Source organism: Emydura macquarii, unplaced genomic scaffold (genome assembly GCF_026122565.2).
Source record: "Emydura macquarii macquarii isolate MOO-44397 ecotype Brisbane River unplaced genomic scaffold, CSIRO-AGI_Emac_v2 contig_1551, whole genome shotgun sequence".
In the NCBI taxonomy this organism is placed as follows: Eukaryota; Metazoa; Chordata; order Testudines; family Chelidae; genus Emydura; species Emydura macquarii.
In genome coordinates, this window is record NW_027131688.1 from 8,227,463 (window position 1) to 8,248,786 (window position 21,324).

Genomic DNA, 21,324 nt, shown 5'->3' on the forward strand with positions numbered 1-21,324 from the left:
CATATTCACATCTGACCGAGGTGTAAGAGCAGCCTTAGCTGGAGACAGCGCCGCTGTCCTCCGAGGGAAGGGGGTGGAAAGAGATCTCTAGAAAAATTGCATACTTATTCCCACCTGCCAGCATGCTGGCCTTGACTGGCCAGCCAGTTTTTGCTGCCTCAATATAAGAAAGACCCAGATACATTTTGCAACTTGGACTCGTCACATCCTCCTCAACACAGGCAAGAGAGCTGAGTGTCGGCCCGCTATACGCAGTAGTGTATTGGCATGGCACGCTGATGGATAGTGCTGCCCTCAATGAGGCAAGACTTCCTGGCAAGTTGCAGCTAGAAAAAGAAGGTGCGTGTTACACTTTTTACCGGAGTGGCAGATCTGGGGATGAAGGCAGATGCTCTGGGGCGGGGTTTGCCATCAGCTCTGCACCTGCCTGCAAACTTGAGGCTCTGCCAAAGGGTGTTAATGGCAGACCTTTATCCCCTTGTCAGCCTTCCCACCAGGTGTTCTGCTTCTGGCATCGGCACACATGCACTAACAATGATCCATCCAGAGGAGGAGGAGGAGGATTTATATTAAACCCTGGACAGGCGTCAGGTCAGTCCCATGTAATAAACTGATCATGCTGGGTGATTTCAATACCCAGAGGGGTTGTGACTGGGCGTTTTTAGGGCAACACAATAGATTAGCCCAGCATTGCTCATGTGAAGTGACTGGCTCCTACTTCGCTAATGTGCTGAATGCAACCTGCTCATCCGCCCTACAGAACTTCCGCAGACAAGTGGGATGCATCACTGCCGTACTCAGTCACATTATTACAGGGTGACGAAACTCTCCACGTCAGTCTCGCTCACTGCATGAGATGCACCGGCCGCTGCTCAGACCACAGGCTCTTGAAAAGTCACGCGTGGCTGCGGCTATACAATATGCCACGGGCAGCAGCGTGGAACCTGCAGGCTGCGTCCCGACCGCATCCCCTGCTGTAGCCTCTCTGCCGTGGGGAAAGGTTCTGGCAAGTGGAGAGAGAGCAGGGAAGGTCTTAGCCTTTCCCTACTGCCAGTGTTGCCCCGCTGCACTGAAAGGCTTCGGTAACAGCAAGCTGGCAGAGCCTTTCACTATGGCGGGGGACAGGCTCCGGCAACAGGCTAAAAACAGCAGTGTAGACAAAGAGGCGCAGGTTGGGTGAGTTACCGAGGTGTGCAGGTCACACATTTTGGTACATACCCACACCCTGCAGCTGTGTCTGTACTCACCCAAGACACTACGTCTAGCCCCACTGGGGGGGGCCGCCTGGATGTAACCTACATGCTGCTGAGAAGTGGGCACTGGTGCCGTACCCTGTGTCGCTGTCAAGGAACAGGCAGGGACAAGTCAGTGAAGAAACTCAGGATTTCAAGCCTGGAAAAGGCAGTTTGATTCCCAACAGAAACTCATGGAAGCATTTCCCTCCGTTACAGACGCCTCTGGCTGTTGAAACAGCCTGGAAACGTTTTAGGGGCTGTTGAAGTTCTCTGCTTCATGGAGAGGAACCGTCAGCCCTGGCTCTGCAGGGTTACTCTGAAATACGTAGGCTCTTGAACTCACTGCACGCTACTCGTCGAGCCCACACAGCCGACGAGGAGTCTGCAGCAACGCTAGCAGCATGGCCATCGAGCGAAATGGCTGGTTCAGCCTGTAATAAAACGTGAGCGCCTGAGCCGTGAGGCCTGAGCTAACGTAGCAGTCAAGCCTCGCTGTTAGAAAGCAAAGTCAGCAGGAGTCAGGCTGTGAGCCTGCCTGTAGGGCCACAGAAACTGGCAAACAGGTTTCTAAAGAGGCAGTAGGTACAGAACACGCACGCAAGCCCATTACAGCAAGGGACCGGAATAGCCCAATACCAACGCGGGCTCACCGACCCCTCAGAACGGCAATACGAGGGGTAGAGATTTTAGCCAAACCATCCGGTACAAGGTGGGATCTTACCCCATCAAACGGGGGCAACTACACACGTCAGAGGGGCAATGCACAACCTGTTTGGATCAATGTGTAACACAGGGTCTCAAAGGGAGACTGTCTAGCCGAGTGAGAAAGGGAATGTCTTGCTGTTTACTGGGTTGGTCCATTATCAGGGGCATGTGTGTATTAAGTGTACTTGTAGCACTTAGCGGGTGCTTTCCACCGTGCTCGACTGGCAATAAATCGGGCCTGGTGCCTTCGTTACTGAAATGGATCTCTGCTCTTAGTGGATAGCGTGATCGCGGTTTGGTGTCTCAGTTATCTGCACCGAGCTGGGACAGCACACACTCGGAGAACACACACGCAGCCAACAACTGACAACACAGACCACACCACACAGACACCAAAAGCTTTATTTGTTGGCCTTCGTAACTCCTGTGTGCATCCTGGATGGCAATCAACTCAACTGACAAAAAAAAATGGAGAGCGCACTTCAGTTCGTTTCTTAATCACCCTTTCAGGATTTCTCAGGAAGCAATTAACGCTCTTCCAAAATGCTCATTAAAATAACTTGCATGAACCTCAGCTTAGGAGAGCACAACCATCAAGCAGATGTCACACGGGAAAGCACCTGGCCCAGGTGCCACTCCAGCAGTGATCTACAGAGCGGCTACCACCCTGCAAGACACCTCACGTGGCTCTTGCATGTTATCTGGGAACAAGCGTTGGTGCCACATGGATGCCAATATTGTCCACATCTTCCAATGTACAGTTGATAGGGCAAACTGCGATAATGGCTGTGCCGTTTTCCTACTCTGTCTCTGAAAAATCCTTGCATGGGACATATTGAATAGACAACAACTCTCCTGTGGAAGCCATTCTCCAAGTCTCAAGGCGGATTTTGGTCTGGACAGTGCACTATAGACGTGACCTTCACAGGTCATTAGCTTCAGGAAAATACTGGGAGCAAAAACGTAGCCGCTGTATCGTGTTCATCAGCTGAGCTAACGCTTTTGACCCAGTAAACCATGAATGACGCTGGAAACCTTTGTTCATCTTTGGCTGCTCTGTAACGTTTATTCTGGTCTTTCCATGATGGCCAGTGTGATGGAAGATGGTTATATATTGGCCCTCTTGCTGGTCACCAATGGCACCAAACAAGGTTGGATGCTGGCTCCCGCATGCTTTTCCATCCCTTTTTTCAACTATGCTGATGGATGTATTTCATGACCCTGACAGAGGAATACTTAGCCAGTTCTGCACCGCTGGCAGGTGGTTCATTCTGCAACGTTCCATGTGTCCAGGAAAGTGGCAGATTTACTCTCTGCGCTTTTATTTGCTGATGATGCTGCATTGTTTGCTGATGGGATTGATAACATTTAATTTGTAACTGATCATGCAGTCAATCGTTTTGGTTACACAATCAGCATAAAGAAATAAGTACTGTACCAACCAGTGCCAGGGATGTGTGTGTCTACCCAGGTGTTAGGATCACCAGTGCTCCTCTCAAGTTCCTGGAGAAGTTTTTTTTACCCAAGGAGCATGCGGTCACAGAATGCTACAATTGAGATTACCCATTGCATCATAGCAGTTGCACTGCTGCTCCTCTGGAAAGATAGCTTAATGCTTCTACATGGTTGTGAGACATGACCACCACCTGTTTAGTCTGGAGAAGAGAAGAGAGCAGACACAACAGTTTACAGCACATAAAAGGTTGTTACAAGGAGGAGGGAGAAAAATTGTTCTTAACCTCTGAGGCTAGGACAAGAAGCAATGGGTTTGAATTGTTGCAAGGGCGGTTTAGGTTGGACATTAGGAAGAACTTCCTAACTGTCAGGGTAGTTAAGAACTAGAATTGCCTAGGGAGGTGGTGGAATCATCATTACTGGAGATTTTTAAGAGCAGGTCAGACAAATGCCTGTCAGGCCTGGTTTAGATCATACCTAGTCCTGCCAGAAGTGCAGGGACTGGACTAGATGACCTCTCGAGGTCCCTTCTGATGCTATGATATTGCTTCTGCATTAGGAAATATGATCAGTTCCATATGCACTGTCTTTGGTCTGCTTGCAGGGGCAAATGGTAGGACAAGAGTCCAATAGAAAAATCCTAAATTATTGACAGTCTGGCATTCAAAGCATGCTCATAAAAACTCAGCTGTGGTGATCTGGGCGTCTCGTTTGTATGAATGACTCGAGAATACTTAAGGCCATGTTTTACGGGCAGGTGAAACAAGGCATCTGTTCACGGTAGCGAGTACGGATAAAAGAAAGATACACTGAAGTCAAATCAGAATGCATGTCAGACGGATTGCAGCAACAGTCCAGGACCAAGCAAGGTGGCAGCAGACTTGTCATGTCACCATTAACTGCTGTGAAGCAAGGCACATTAACATCACAGGAGAAACATGAACAGCACAAAGCAATAGCCTGCAGTGGTCATAGCCAACTTTGTCTGTCCCACATGTAACCATGTCTGTGGTTCTCCCGTGGGTCTGCCTTCATAGGTGTTGGATGAATCCTTATACAGTGACAAACATGAGACTTCAGCATCCCTAATAAAAACTGCCTGCTGCTTCAACTGTTTCTCTTCAGAAAAGCTGGAGATCAAACACAGATGTAAGCACCCGAGTGGGACATCCCCTCCCAATGAAGGATTGTTCATGTACAGTCCGGTTTTCATTAACTCAAATAACAGGGCTTCCATTGCTTTCCTGGGCAGACCATTTCACAACCTAAAATGGTCTGCACAATGATTTCCCTTAAACCAATTTTTCATTCAGTTTCATCTCATTACTCGAACACCTTCCTGAGTCAGCCTCAATTTTTCCCCTCCTATGGCAGAGTACAAACCTTGACATTGTTCTGCCTTACCACCCTGTATGCTCTTTTTAATCTTTCTCTAACAACGAAGGGGCTGTGGAGCCGGGTATCGGGGCTGGTACTCCGTATAGGCGCCAGAGCAGGGGTTCTCAAACTTTTTTTTGCTGGGACCCCCAGTGACAACCCCCCCTCCCCCAGGCCATGTTACCCTTACTGGAATATGTACGATTGACACCTCACAACCCCCACATAACCTTGTGACCCCCTGAGTGGTCATGACCCCCAGCTTGAGAATCCCTGCCCGAGCAGTAATCCCAGTTGCCAAATAAAGGGACTGCAAGTCTGACATGGCTTTGCGTGTGCCACTCAATACGCTATTTGCCTCTGCTGTTCACACACACACACCACGTTCTTTTCGACATCACTAAGTATTTTTCTCCTAGTTGGTGTCTGCTTTCCCAGCTGATCGTATGGATAAAGCATTTCATGCAAATCTTTTGCATGTCTCTGCTCTTCCTAAGTTAGTATTACCTGAAAGTTCTATATACTCAAAGTTCAGCCAGCCCCAGTTATGTGGAAGAACTGGTACGGTCAATGTACAGGTTATCAGTCTGGATGAAAAACAGGAAACTTTACATGAAACTTTTTTTAAGCAGCTCAGCTAGTGTTGAACATGGAGCCTGCAGCACCCCACTCACTAAAACTCTTCCCCATCGTCCAAGTCCACCCGGATGATTTACCACTGGTGGGGCTTTAACCAGCTGGAGTGTGAGCTGACTTAGCCACATCTTCAAACTCAAAGTATGCTTCCCTAGGTGAGTAGATCAAGGCTACATGCAGAAGGTAAATTATTTCCCAGGGTAAAAACTCCATAAGATGTAACTGTCTAACCACCACACCAGTTTATCAAGTCTTAGACGAGTAGCACAGCTAAAGGTGCAGTATCCTTCCTGCTTAGTAGGAAGAGGTACCTTCAACAACTCTTTAGCTACCATCTGTCTGCCAGTGTCCAGAAAGTAGCCTCCGATACAGAGTGGCGAGTACTTTGGAAAACTTGCACCACAGCCAGAGCAATATGCCTGTGCTGGATTTCTCCCAGCAAACACTTTATCAAACATGTAATAGAACAGACCGCAGCCCTTAAACTGTCTGAAATCAATGTAGGTTAGGCCTATAACTGCCCCCTACCTGCTCTTGTACTAGTCATCTTAGGAACGTCCCCTTTCTTACCAGTTATTTGTAAAGGGGAAGCACTGAGGGCAGGAACCATCTCACTCCAATAAGGGCCTGAATGGACTAGGTCCTCTCCATGTACTGCAATACAAATAACATACTTAAACCTAGATGACGTTCAACATCTGAGTAAAGTTGTGAGGAACAGGAAAATCCACATCATTAATCTGGTGTGGCATAAACCAGCAGACACTTCTGCTAGAACCTTGGCGTTTTAATCAGAAAGGCTTGAAAATCTGGTGTTACTAGTTATAATCTATAACTAGTATTTAAATGTCCACCAACACTTTCTGAACTTCATAAGCTTTAAGCAAGGAAGAGAGAGGCTGTGGGAATAAGTGTGATTTTGCATTGCTACTAGTTTTCTTAGGATAACGTGTGTTTATTTTAAACTTGGCTGTTAGCAGTGGTTCCCAATCTGTGGCCCAGGGGAAAAAGAGTCCCAGTGGGACTTTCAAAGGGGCCCGTGGTTCCCCTCCTGCTGGCTGCAGAAGGGAGCTGCTACCTAAGGACCCAAGCAGAGTGCTTTTCTGCAGGGCTAAAAGACCAGTGCAGGCTCCTTGCTGTAGCCAAGGGGACAGGAGATCAGTGCTCCCCTCTCCCTGGCTGTACAGGGAGCACGGCAAAGCGCTCTGTCTGGGTCCCAAGGCACTGGGGTCCCTGCTGAAGCCAGAGGGAGGGGAGCACTGATCTTCTGTTCCCCCGGCTCCAGAAGGGAGCCACTGCCTAGGGACCCAGGTGGAGCACATGGGGCTACAGGACGCGTGCGGTTTCCTTGCTGCAGCCAGGGAGATGGCAGATCAGCGAGGATCAGGGTTGTAAAAATGCTATCTGTGGCCCTCAAGCTAAAAAGGTTGGGAACCACTGACAGAGTATCCCAACAGTTGGGTGTGCTTCTGTCACACTTGGCAAAGGGTTGGACCTTTTTGCTCAGATTTAGGGCCCCCAAATGGAAGAAACAGGAGTTCCCCAGCTCCAGGACTGGTAAAGTTCAAGTGACAGTCTCCAAGTAGCCCCCAGTAGTGTTATGGGGCTTATTTATTTTGTAGTCTCTCCTGACAGAGCTCAGGAATGATAGTTCTGAAGACAAGTTTGCTCTGTGTCCAATATTCTTATTTAAATCACTGGGAGAAGAGACCATAGTCTTTAACAGATATTTTAAAAAGGTGATTTTCAGACTAGGGAAAGCAAAGGCAATCAGGCTGTATCTAGATGGTTTTAAGGAAGTACATACACAGCTACTATAAACCTCTACATGAAACACATTAAGGACAAGGAAAATATGGCAGTCTCCATTTATTTTAGATTAAACAATGCTTTTTAAAAAAATAAATAAAACATAGACATCACCATGAAAACAATATATTAGAGTACTATCAATTATATTAAATAGAACCTCACCACAACTTAAAGTAGTCCTCAGCTGAAAAGAGAACAGTTTGTAAGGCCTAATTGTTCAAAAACAAGAGGAAATTGTTCTGTAGTACCCTTCATTACTCACAATACCCTATTCATAACAGTCTTTGTCACTCTCCTACCATGTTACTGCTGAAACACGGGTTTTGTACGTTTTATTGCCATTAGTGGCAAGAAGTGCTAAAATCATTTATCTAATGTTAATAGCAGACGGGACAATCCAAATCAGCATCAAGCCTTTGGTACCAGGATTTGAGATTTCTTCAGCAATTCGATATTGCATAGGAAATTAGCATCAGAAAAGAATATATATCTGGCCCAGCAGCATCCAAATATGGCAAGTAAGTCAAATGTATTCACTGAATTTGAGCACATCACTGATACAGGAGTTACCACCTCCTGTTCTCAAATTACATTAATCTAAATCAAAAAGAACTAAGGAAAGCTTTACTCGAGATTAGATAAATATTTTGCATTTTAGACAATTGCAACTTTGCAATTTCCTTGCTCTGTGAACAAGTCACAGGTTTGTTTTACAGGTTTGTAAGTGTGACTGCTTTGAATCTTTCAAATATATCAACTAAAGTGCAGGGTCTGAATATGTAGTCGGTATTCATTTAGATTTTAAAATATCAGCTGTAGCATGGCCAAGAAATGTCTACAATACCCACATGTTCAATCTAATTTTTGGAAGCTAATGCCTATGGAACTTTTAGGTACATTAATGTTAATAGCATTTAAGTCTTATGTTTTAAGGTTAGAAATAAAACAAGTTCCTTTTCTGCCTTACTCTTGCTGAGTAATAGGATGCGTTCCCACACACTTTAAATTTTCCTTCAATGAAGTAGAGAGAAGCTCAATCCCCACACTACCTGCCCTTTGGCTACCAAGAAGCGTAAAACGTTAGAAAAATACAAGGCAAGAAAAATTTTGAGATTAAAAATATATACCTTTGGTGAAAAACCATCCCCTTTATAACCCAGCTAAGAACAATTAGTACCAACAGCTCATCTTATCACTTCCAAAGAGATCTTTGAAAATGTCATTAAAGTTGCAATTTTGACACATCTGTTGTCCAGTATCTACAGGGATCATTACATTTGCAGTGATAAATTATTTAAATTTTCCATGAAAAGAAGGAGTTTGTATCAACAGGCTCCTCCACCAATAGTCTTTACAAAAGATAAGCTGGAAGTTCTTAATTAAAGAACTTTTGACACATGTAATTTTCTTCAGAAACTGAATATCCAAACTTTTTATAAAAAGCCACATTTTTTGGCAGACACTCGAGGGTAATTTTGTAACAGTCCAGTCTCTTACTTAGCAACGTAAGCGTAGACATTAATCTGAAAGAGACAGATAACACCAATGATTATGTAAAATGGCATTTGAACAATGGATCAATTAAAGTTCAATTCTTTAGCATAAATGCAAACATTTCATTACTACTATTAAATGAAGCCTCTCTATGCAGTAGAAGCTTAACAGTAGTGATGGAGGCAGTTCAGTTTTCTACCATGAAATATGACAAACTTTTTCTTGGGGAAAAAAATTCATTTTGAGTTTGTTTTAATGGCATGAACAAAGCACAGCATCTTTTCTTGTAGAAGATAAATGAAATGCCACTATTTATATTAAAATATATTAATTATTAAAATTATTCACATGAATTAAAACAGATTAGCTAATTTTCCATGGAAAATGTAGAGGCATCTATTAAAGAGTGTTAGGTGGGTACTTGCAATTCATTAGTCAGTGAGAATTTGAGCACAATGTTACGGGATGGGTATGCCCACGTGTGCCCGTACACACAGAGGAGTGATTTGTCACAGCTTGGGCCTAGTTATTGATCAGTACACGTTCATCTAAGCAACTACAGCATGTGTGTTAACAGATGCTAGAAAACGGATGTGATATAAGGGGCTTTAGAGTGTCACAAGGTAAAGATTGCGAGGAAATACTTACAGTTTGCCAAGCTGCTTTCCTCTGCATTCGTCACTTACTACAACATCTTCTACCCTTCCTCTCTGAGGAAATATATATGTGTGTGTTTAACTTAGTATAGCACCTTTAAGTCATTTTTCAGTTAAATTAACAAGTAAAGCTCTACTATCACGTCATGTTCTGACAAGTATTCAAGGAAAACAGATCTTAAAAAGCCTTTGTAGCTGACAAGAGCAGAGCACACTAGTCTTATTCAGTTTGACAGTAAATTGTTTTTCAAAAATAGTAAATACAATTAGTTTAATGTAATCTTTTTCTCTATAATTACAGGCTGGAACGCAAGAACATACCTTTGCACATAAATGAGTAAATTTATGTTCTATAACCAATGTTGCCGTAGCAACAATCTGTCCCAGATTTGTATCTTCCACAACTGTCACATAGTAATCACCGGATCTCTTCATGTGTTCGAAGGTTTCTGTGGGGACAGGAGAATAGTAAGATAGGCACCTGTTAATTCTAATCCTTTAATCAGACAGCTATATAAACTGATTTTGAAGGATAAATTCTAATTCACCGCACTGAAGAATTCACCACCACAATCCAAAAGGTGATCAAGAAATTAGAAATGGACAAAATCCCAGGGTCAATTAAGATCTATCCCAAATTAGGATGGAAATGGACGGAAAAAAAAGTAGACAAAAATTCCTGTGTTCTTAGATGCAGGGAAAAGACGCTTTCCTTGCTTCTAGCATCACAGACCCACTAAGATCAAAGGCAATCACTCTTCCTTAGAGTGAGAGACTAGCTAGAAACCCTATTCGTTTCTGTAGGCAGACCAATGAAAAATTGGTAATGGAATGACCTGGATAATTATGGGCCTGTCAGCCTGACATTGATCCAGGCAAAATAATGGAACAGTTCATATGGGACTCAGAGAATTAAAGGAGGGTAACGTAATAAATGCAAGTCACCATAGGTTTATGGAAAATAGATCCTGTCTAACTAACTTGGTATCTTTTTTAATGAGATTACAAGTTTGGCAGATAAAGGTAATAGGGTTGACGTAATAGACTTAGGCATCTGACTTGGTCCTGAATGACATTTTGATTAAAAAATGAAAACAACATAAAATTAACATGGCACACATTAAATTGATTAAAAACAGGCTAACTGATAAGTCTCAAAATGTGAGTGTAAATGGGGAATCATCCACAATAGTTGTGTTTCCACAGGGCCCTGCAGGGATGGGTTTTTGGCCCTACACTATTTAACATTTTTATCAGTGACCTGATAACGTTTCTAGATGATACAAAAATTGGGGGAGTGGTAAATAATGAAGAGGACAGGTCACTGATTCAGAGCGATCTGGAGTGATTGGTAAGCTGGACTCAAGCAAACATGCATTTTAATACAGATAATTGTAAATGTATGCCAAAGAATGAAGGCCATATTTACAGGATGGGGGACTCTATACTGGGAAGCAGTGACTCAGAAAAAGATTTGGGGTTCATGGTGGATAATCAGTGCAACATGAGCTTCCAAGTGTGATGCTGGGGCCGAAAGAGCAAACGCAATCCTGGGATGCATAAACGGGAATCTCAAGAGAAGCAGAGAGGTTATTTTACCTCTCTATTTGGCACTGGTGTGACTGCTGCTGGAATACTGGGTTCAGTTCTGGTGCCCACAATTCAAGAAGATTGTTAATAAATTTGAGAGGGGTCAGAGAAGAGCCACAAGAATGATTACAGAATTAGAAAACATGTCTTATAGTGATAGACTCAAAGAGCTCAACCTAATTAGCTTAACAAAGAGAAGGTTTAAAAGGTGACTGGATCAGTCTGTAAATACCTATATAGGAAATAAACAGGTAATAATGGACTCTTCAATCTGGCAGAGAAAAGTATAACATGATCCCAATGGTTGGAAGTTGAAGCTAGACAAATTCAGACTGCAAATAAGGTGTACATTTTTAATGGTGTGAGTAATCAACCACTGGAACAACTTACCAAGGGTCATGATAGATTCTCCATCAGTGACAATTTTTAAATCACGATTATGACTGTTTTTCTAAAAGATCTGCTCTGGGAAGTTATGGCCTGTGTTATATATAAGGCTCTACCAAATTCATGTCCATGAAAAATGTATCACAGACCATGAAATCTGGTGTCCCCATGAAACCTGCCAGGGAAGGCCAGAGCTGAGAGTGCCCCAGCCCAGGCTCCTACCATGCGCCGATCTCCAGCTGCTAGTACTGATGGGGTGAGGAGAGATGGGACTTCCTCTTCACCTACAGGGGCCACTCCCAGAGCCGGATCAGACCCACCTCTGGGAACCTCTCCCGGCTGCAGGATGCTCCGCACCTCCACCGGGCTTCCTGCCCCTATTGCTCCCTAGCCATGGGGGCAGGGGTCCCTGTACAGGCAGCAACCACAAAGCTTCTTGCAGCCAAGGGAGATTTCAGGAGGTGGGTCTGACTTGGCCCCGGGAGCTGCCCCTGCAAGAGAAGAGGAAGTTTGTTTTCTCCTCAGCCTGGCTGGGATGCCCCTAGCCAATGGCACTGGAACCAGGGGGCCACACCCCCACTTTTTAACATGGGTGTATTTGGAGGGGTGGGGGGCCCAGGAGGCAGCATTAACCTCCCCAAACTGCAAGCCTTGGGCAGGTGCAGAGCAGCACTGGCTGGGGCTGCACTTCGCGGTGGGGGAGCCAGGTTGAAACTTGCAGTGGGGAGAGAGACGACAGCAATGCTATTGTGAAGCGGCGTCTCTGCTGGCGCTGCTCTGCGCCTGCCCGAGGTTTGGAGTTTTGAGGGGGGGCAACGCTGCCCCCAGCACCCAAACTGTACCCATGTTAAAAAGTGAGGGCACAGCTCCTGACCCCCCCCCATTTCTGGTTCCCTCCCCCCGCACTGCTACAAAGGTTCCGGTGCCCTTGCCCCCATCCCTGCCCCTCCCCAGCTCCAGGCCAAGTGCTTGGGGCTTTAAGAGCCTTGGGCATGCTGTGTGTGGGTGTTGGGAGAAGGTCACAGCACTCCCCCCTGTCCATGGGGTCCTGGGTGGTCACCCACCTGTAAAGCCAGCCCCGTCCCCCACCCCAAGTGATGAACCCCACCCCATACCACGTGACCCTAATATATGTGCTGCCTCTGCTCTCCGGCTACTCAGCTCTGAAGACAGCGCCTCCATGAGCAGCAGTGCAGAAGTAAGGGTGGCAGTACCGTGACCCCCCTCTTACTATAGCCTTGTGACCATCCCCCACCCTCCTTTGGGGCAGGACCCCCATAGTTTTAACACCCTGAAATTTCAGGTATAAATATCTGAAACTGTGAAATTGACTCTTCTTAAAATCCTATGACTGTGAAATTGACCAAAATGGACCCTGAATTTGGTAGGGTCCTAGTTAAACAGGAGGCCAGACTAGGTGATGACAATGGTCGCTTCTGGCCTTGGAATCTATGAAATAAGTTCATCGCCTCAACAAGAGCAAAGACAAGCCCTAACTCCAAACTGCAAGTGGTGATGGTCAGACCATGACAAGAGATGTTATCTTCATCCATTCACCTTCTGTGCTCACATCTCTAAAACTCAGTCTGAACACAAAGAACTAGAATGTGCCCAATTTGTGTGCACAAACTCTGAGGTCACCTGGGACAGGCCAATGAATGTCACAGTGACCATGAGGTCCTAAACCAACTCAAAATGCTGAAATCTGCCTGGAGAGGCCAAGGCTAACAAACCCTCTTGTGCCATCATCCAGCTACAGAAGTCAAGTCAAGAGCTTCACTCATGATCAGATTTGTTGTCACCATCAATAACTTCCTGTTCCCACTCTTCCCCTTTTCAAATACCAAAATAATGACTATGTACTCACTGATAAACTGTTCGGGGCTGACAACTCCAGCTGCCGTCAGCTGACCCAGAACCTTAAAAAAGCCTGTTGTGGAAAAGCAAAAACAAAAAGTTTCATGCCAGATAAGGATAAGCAATTAACTAGAAGACTGAAGAATATGGCTCCAGCATTTCAGGTACAAATTCAAATCTTTTAGTCTGTGCACATAATTGTAGAAGCAAAAGTGGCACATACATGCCCCCATGTAAAGGAGACCATGTGACACCTGTGTGATCACTGAAACGTCTCCTAAAACCCCTCTGTAACCTTTCAAGCTATGTAACACACAAAAGTAACATTGACATGTTCCAAGTAAAGTGAAGTTTTTAGGTACAACACTGAGACTCATGATGTGAAGGGGAGATACCTCTCCGTATACCACCTACCATTTAGTTTAGTTACATGTAAAAAACCCTACAAACTCCGTGTGTATACTGACAGAATTCTACATCTTGAAAGTGAAGGCAACATTCATTTTGAACTCAGGCCATAAACAATGTTAAATGATTGTCTAATGCTGTGACAGTGAACTGTTTTGATGGCAGACAAGAGATATGTTAATCAAAGCAAAGACAGAATGCTAAGAAGCTATGGGTACAACCCTCCAACCTCACACGGTGTCAGAGCCAAGGGTCCAGTCCAAGCCCAACTTCTACACTGCAATTAAACAGCCCCATAGCCTGAGCCCCATGAGCCCAAAATCAGCTGACACGGGCCAATTGCAGGTGTTTAATTGCAGAGCAGACATACTCTATCTGGCTTGCATTTTTGTGGATTCTCAGAGAAATAATTTGAATGTTGAGCTGTATTTTCAGAACAAGTTTTCCCAAGTTCCACAGCTAAAGAATTATTTGTATCTTCTAACAAATTCAAATGAATATGAGTCAGTATATTATTTTGAAAAATAAATGTATGAAGGAATGTTACTTCTAAGAGAGATTGTGATGAACAAGAATGTGGATTACTTGAAAGATTTAAGATTTATTTTAAGAGCATTCTAAATATGGTGGAGCCAATTTTAAATGACCACCCAAGCAACCAGCAAGTATCAAATGCCTAAGCACTCAGCTACTACAATGGGGGCCATATACTAACCTAGCCCAGACAGAAGAGATGGTTCTCAACTAAATGACAGATTAGATTGCATTGTAAATCTCAGGGAGATTTTAAAGAGGTTAATAATACAGCGAGGGTGACCTATTCGAAATGGTCATTAGTGCAGGCTGCACTGTACTGTGTATAAGTCTGATCCACCATACTCATTACAGAATATGAAATAGAACTGGACTTCACCTCTATTTAAATCAGCAGTGCAAAGAGGTCTCATAACTAAACCATCCCCTGGATCCATAGGCGAAATGGGAGGAGAAAATGTTGCTGTGTTCTGGCTCCAGTCAAGTTCACGAAGGAGATTTGGGTCAAACATTGGTGTGTCATCAGGCATCACAGTTGCAACAGGCATCATGGCAGCAATGGTTGCAACGGGTGTACTGAAATCAAAACACAGATGCATTCTATAAAAAACATTTAGGATCACTGTTGACATTGAGTTAATGTTTATACCTTGTAGTTCTGCTAGCTACATAGCAACATGATTTTATTTTTATGCCCTTACCCCAGTTTTTTACACAGTAACATATGTTTTCTCTAGGATGCAATGAAAGGTTAATGAAATTTAATCTCATATTTACTTTATCAGCAGTTGTTCTGTTTGAACTAGAACCTACCAGGATTTGGAGTTAAAAAACAAACAATAAAAGTAAATACCTTGAAGTTCCTTTATGCATGTTAAGTAAAGCCAATTTGAATAGCAACTTTATTTTTATGCTAATGAATCAAACTTCTAATGGAATACAGATAACTACAGCAGATTTTGTATAGAATGCTTAGAATTTAGACCCAGTTCAAAAAGTCTAGCACTCCATATAAAGACGACAGGCAAACTTGTAATTTGAATAAGCAAAATTACACTTTTTGCTGATAGAATGTTTTTTCAATCTCCATTCATAGCCATGCCAGTAGTTTAATGAGAGTCGCATCACATAACGTTTAGCAACTCAGTTAGCCAAGAATCACTTCACTCTCACACTCACTCACACAGACTCTACGACAATTTGCATACTTTCCCCCTCATTAAATATCATACACTTTTTTTAAACGTAATATTTCTCACACAATGTTTGCTTGTTTTTAAAATCTACCTTGTGAATTTACAAAATCAAATGCAGTCTTGACTACAAGGTGTAGGTTTCACTGACTGTTTTAATACATGGCTAAAACTGCCATGTGTGCCAATGGTTAATGATTAAAAAGTAATATGAGGGGAATGTTTGTCATTTGGTGGGTGGGGAAAGGAGAGTAGAAATGGGAAACAAGGGAAATAGATTTTGCTGATTTCTCTAATTTAGAGGTAAATTATTTGTGTGTGTGTATGTAGTCTCTGTAACAAGAAAGTCTGATGGGGTTTATAAAATGAACTGGAACTCCAAATAATTGCTTCTGAGGCTAGATTTTCCCTTTTTATAAAAAGAGTCCTCTTTATACATCTTCAGTTGAACTAAAAAGCCTCCATTCTTCAAAGAAAGGTACAATGTTCATGTACACCATTGGACATGTCAAAGTAAACTAAGTCGTAAAACGTATTTTATTGGGATCCTTGTATTTTGAAAAATGTCTTTTACATGTATTATAAGACAGTACAACATCTCTGTAATACTGTCTAGGGAAAAACGCAGAATGTGTTATGGAGGAGGCATTTTAATGGAATCCAGAGCACAGACGTTTCAGATCAGAAGGCAGCACTGTAAGTACAACAGGAAGCACTAAATATTTTTCCTTCACCTGCAGGTATATGATGACCTTTAGATATATCCTTTTCACAAACAATGATATACTTAAATGAAAACATCTGCAGTGTATATCCCTTCTAGGTAAACACTAATAGAAACTCTTCATCTATCTTTAAAAAAATCAGAAGTACCATACTGTAGGAGAGTAAAGAGTTAAAAGCTAGACAAGTGGTCAGGCCTAAATTACAGGGAACCAGGTCAAGGCAAGGGCAAACCTTGTTTCTGTTAATTGGTGTGAATTTTAGTTAGAGTCTGTTATCTCTCTTCTTCTCCCCTTCCTGGCCATCTGTGCAGGGGATGAGTCTATTGCCATTCTTGTGCAAGGTCTTTTGGTGGGAAGAAAGCATTATCTTCCTTTTCCCCCTGGCATGCCTTTACTTCAAAGAATGTTAGTGTAAAGTTTATAGGTTTTAAGGTGATGTGCCTGACCTCTGTATGGTAATCCTGTAAACAACGAACAGGGGCGGGTATAATTATATTCATTATGTAGTTAATATTCATTTTATAGGTGTCAATGCAACCAAATAAGAGTCTATGGGGAGTTGCTGAAAATGTATACATTTACATACTTTTATGGATAAAAGAATTGTAAAGTAACCCCCTTATTGCTCACTCGTGGCATCGAGATGGAACGAGCAGGCAATAAAGGGTTCTGTCTCCCCAATCCATGCCCGGGACAACCTGTTTGATTATTTCTAACACATACAATACCTTGAACTTCTACAGTACCTTCTAGGACCTCACTGTTATACCATCAGATTAGGTCTAGTACTCTCATGAGCATAGTTAATTAAACAAAGCTAATTATTACCTTAATTTTAAAGGTGGGGAAACTGAGGTACCAAGAGGTTAAGTGACATTCCCAAGGTCTTAGGAAAGCGGTGGTAAAGTCAGGAATGGGAACGCAGGTTTTTTGACTCCCAATCCTCGGCTTCAGCCACTAGACCATGTCAATGTATGCAAAGGACTTTCAAGCTATAACAAGAGTTTGAATCACTCCAAGGCTGACGAGAACTAAGCCACTGTAGTTCAAGCCATAGGTCTGGTACTTCACTTGACAGCTACTAGTATGTCAGACTAAATGAGCCTGAGCATCCCTAGTTTTAGTTGCTGGAACATCCTGTGCTGCTATTAACCTATCTCATTAAAAAGCTTACCTAGAACTCATGGCTGGTCATACAATAAAAGAGCTCTACTCCAACAATATGCTATGCAGAACAAAATTGGAGGTAATTTCAGTATTGTGTTGGAGAATGCTCAGAAACGACACTGGAGACAAGAAAGATTAGAGAAGAGAACATCTGGAAAATTAAAATATCTCTCCTGCTTCCCATTCATTTAGTATTATTTTGATAAAGTAATAAACTAACCTTTATAATTCAAAGCTACAATACACAAGGCTGGCTGGTCCCTGAGTTTCCTCTAGAATCCAAAAGGAGTTTGGAGCGATCTCAGCTCAGATTGGGAAGGGGTGCCAGTTTAAGCAGACAATATGTTTTGAAAAAGTCCTGGCAGGAAAGGAGCAGTCAGAAATTATTTCAGTGTACTGCAGACTGTCATTCTGATTATAGTGAACTTCCACTTCTAGGACCAAGTTCTGCACTTGGGTCCATGTGAGTAATCTCCATGGAAGTCAAGGCAGCAGGGTGCCTACACCATCAGGAAAAGTTTGAACCACAGTGAAGGTGTGTAGAAAAAACACAACCTGACTGTAGCAACTTTGAGACCCCTGCCTCCTGATATCATCCTGCTGGTCTCCATGCATGGACCATCGATGATGACCTGTTCTGTTCATTCCCTCTGAAACGTCTGGCATTGGCCACTGTCGGAAGACAGGCTACTGGGCCAGATGGACCCTTGGTCTGACCCAATATGGCTGTTCTTATGTCGCCAGGAGACAGCAGGGCAGATGGTGACAGAACTAGTTACAATTTGTATCCTCACAAAAAGAGCAGTTAGGTGCCATAGTTAATTAAACAAAGCCAGGAGGAGAGGGAACGCCTCTTTGGAGCGAGACCAGGCAGTCCTCCCCTAAGGGAGCTGTCCAGTGACTCCAGCCGCAGGTGAGCTCTGGCTTAGCCCGCAGGGCACAGTCACAGTGAAGTGCGGCCCGGGCCAGCCAGGGGCTGGGAGCAAAGAGGTTTCTTTCCCCTACACCCTCATCCCCCTGTCCCCCCCTGCCCCCCACTCTGCCTCCCACACACACAGCCTCACCCCAGAGCATCCCTCAGCCCAGCCCCACCTACCGGAGCCCCCTCCCCTCCGTCATGGGACTGCCCCAGTCCAGCCCCCACCCCCTGGGTGCCCCCCCACTCCAGTCCCCCCCCAGCCAGCCAGCACACCCCCTCCCCCATCATGTAACCCCCCCAATCCAGTCCCCCTACCATGCGCCCCACAGCCAGCACACCCCCAGTCCAGCCCCCACCCCCTGGGTGACCCCCACTCCAGTCCCCCCCCAGCCAGCACCCCCCAATCCAGTCCCCCCACCGTGTGCCCCCCCCCAGCCAGCACACCCACTGCCCCCCTTATATAACCCCCCAGTCCAGCCCCCACCCCCTGGTCCAGCCCCCCCCCCCCATCGTGGCTCCCCCAGCCAGCCCGCCCCCTGACGCTGCGTCTCCCCAGACTCCCCCCTGTGCCTCACCCCCACACCGAGCGGCCCCCCCCCCCCGGTCGCACTCACGCGGCGCCGGACTCCAGCGGCTCCCCCTCAGCGCCGGCTCGGCTCGGCTCCGCGCCGCTCGCGCCGCACGGACGTGGCAGGGGCGGGGCCCACACGCACGGCGGACGCACAGCGGAAGCCCCGCCCCCGCGGGAACCCTCCTAGCAAAGCGAGGGGCGGCCCCGAGCCTGCCCCGCTTCCTGAGTGGGCGGGGCTGGGCCAGGAGCCAGGACCGCCCCTCCCCCCCCGGCTGGGGCTCCTCGTGCGTCCCGGCCCCACCCCCTAGGGAAGACAAATCCCCTCCCCCCGCACCCCTGGGGCTCCCTCCTCCCGCCCTTCCCGGCACTAGACCCTCCCCCCAGGTGGGGCTCCCCTCCCCCCCAGGGAACTCCCCCCCACACACACACACAGACACCTGGGGCTCCCCCCTCCCGACAGAGACTCGAGGTCCCTCCCCCTACGGTACCCCTCCCACGTGGGCACCCTCCCTTCCTACAGGGACTCAGGCTCCCTCCCCCCACCTGGGGCTCCCCTCTCCCTGGGGCTTCCCCACCCTGCAGAGAAATGGGGCCTGACCCCCTCCCAGCTTGGGCTTTCCTCCTCCTAGGGGTTCCGCCCCCCCCTACACACACCTAGAGTCCCCCCCACTTCCATACAGATACTCAGGTCCTTCCCCAAACACCTGGGGCTCCCCCTGCCCATGGAAACTCCCCACGTAGCCCCCCCCTACTCAGGGTCCCTTGGTGTTTACCTGAAGGCCCCAGTTCCCCGTGTCCAGGGATTAAGTGAGGGGCCGAGCTGCCCTTGGGGAGAAAAATTGGGAAACATGACCCCCCCTCAGGACCCTGTAATCAGATTGCAAATGAACTGAACCCCGGCTCCCTGTGTTTCACTTCCCCTGTCTTTGCAGCTGATCCCACTGCTTCCTGGGGGATGGCTTGACTCATGGCTTTTCACCGCTTTGGGTTAATAGCATTGCATCTGTGGGCTTCCAAGCACCAGAAACCACAAGAACACTCCCCAGCCAGGCCCTGACATTGCTATGCTATTGCTCAAACAACCCCACCCAAATCCAAACGATCCCCAAGTCGTGGAAGGGGGGAAGGATAGTACAGGGATTAAGACACTAGCATGGACTTGGGTTCAATTCCCTGCTCTGCAATAGACTTCTTTGTGACCTTGGCCAAGTCACTCAGTATCCCAGTTTACTATCTGTACAATGGGTATAATAGTGATGCCCCCACCTCACTGACAAATTGCAAGGATAAGCACATTAAAGACTGGGGTGCTCAAATACTGCAGTAATGGGGGCCAGATACGGACCTTAGAAAGACCATAGACGCCTGAAAAGACAATACATCACCTATTGGGAAGGGGAGATAAACAATTACAACAGATTTAAAAATGTTATTGAAGCTAATGTTAAAATGATTGAATACAGAGTTTAAAGAGTTTCCAGACATCTGGGTATAACAGATAGATTATCTAAAAGTACAAAGTTTGGTTTAAAAGGCATAGTATACAAAGAGTACATAATCTGCAATGTCCCAAATTAAGGGTAATCAATTTAGCAACACAGCTGAAATATTAGCATCCAAATATTTGGGAACATCACTCATACAAAAATGATACTCAGAGCAGCTTGTGGAAAGTGAATATAGCAATGAGTGTGGATTGTCCCTCAATGAATGAAAGTTTTAGGATAGATGGTCCTTCAGTAGATATGATCCATCAGAAAGGCGCTGCGGCTCATTCCTCCTGTCCGGTGATGTGTTCTTAATAAATGTCCCTCGACCACCTGATGGTGTCTGACACCATGAGGCGCCGCATCAGCCTAGCATAACACCAACCAATTCCGCACACCCACAGCACTTGTTTGTTACTGGGATCCCATGTGCTCAAGGCTTGGATGACCAGCGCATGCGTTTGAACCTCATAGCTCCTGGCTCTCCAGGCATCGGCCAGAGGGGTGTATTTCTCCTCCCTTTGGGCTTGGGCGTCGCAGAAGGCCGGGATCCTGTTTTCAAAAGAGACTGTGACATCCACCATGAGGATTCTCTTCTGTTCCTCATTGGTGATGCCGATGTCTGGTCGCAGTTGGCTGTCTGTTCCGGGGATGGTGGAGTTCATAGCAACTTTCCGCACGGGTGGCGGGATGGCTTTGGCTAGGCGATCTTGAACGGCGCTATGGCGCAGCTGCCAGGCTCTGGAGTGGGATTTGCAGTTACACAGGATGTGGGTCAGCGTTTCGCTGGCATAGCCGCACCTCCTGCATCGCTTGTCCCGATTCCCGTGGCGGACGGCTCCGTTCAGCAGGACGCAGTTGAGCCGGGCCCTGTGGATGACTCTTCAGTCGGCAAATCGGATGAAACTGCCCCCGGGGAGGAAGTGGTTGCTGGCGTCCCACTTGTGCGTCACCTCGAAAGTCTTGCCCTGGTCAGGCTTCTGTTTTAGGTTTTCTACGTACTGTGCATGGATGGCATCCTTCAGGTTCTATCCAGCATGGTTCTAGCTCTCGGGGTGATGATTGTGTGCTCGGTGTTTTTGACCCATAGCACCAGGAATCCCAGTTCCTGAGGTT

The 21,324-nt window shown here is 45.8% G+C and overlaps 1 protein-coding gene across 3 annotated transcripts; it reads right to left on the reverse strand.

Moving 5' to 3' along the window:
- Window positions 1-7,262: 7,262 nt before the first annotated feature.
- On the reverse strand, window positions 7,263-18,844 carry GNPNAT1 (glucosamine-phosphate N-acetyltransferase 1). Of its 3 annotated transcripts, XM_067554778.1 has the most exons (7): window positions 18,765-18,832; window positions 17,452-17,589; window positions 14,526-14,722; window positions 13,215-13,277; window positions 9,692-9,819; window positions 9,363-9,424; window positions 7,263-8,743 (listed from the first exon to the last, which is right to left on the reverse strand). In XM_067554778.1, exons 3-7 carry the CDS (start codon window positions 14,695-14,697, stop codon window positions 8,596-8,598), a joined length of 573 nt encoding a protein of 190 aa, XP_067410879.1. In that variant the 5' UTR covers window positions 14,698-14,722; window positions 17,452-17,589; window positions 18,765-18,832; the 3' UTR covers window positions 7,263-8,595. The 3 variants fall into 3 exon arrangements, with proteins under 3 accessions (XP_067410879.1, XP_067410880.1, XP_067410878.1); XM_067554779.1 differs by lacking the exon at window positions 17,452-17,589 and having other exon boundaries at window positions 18,765-18,844; XM_067554777.1 differs by lacking the exons at window positions 17,452-17,589; window positions 18,765-18,832 and having other exon boundaries at window positions 14,526-14,760.
- Window positions 18,845-21,324: the final 2,480 nt, after the last annotated feature.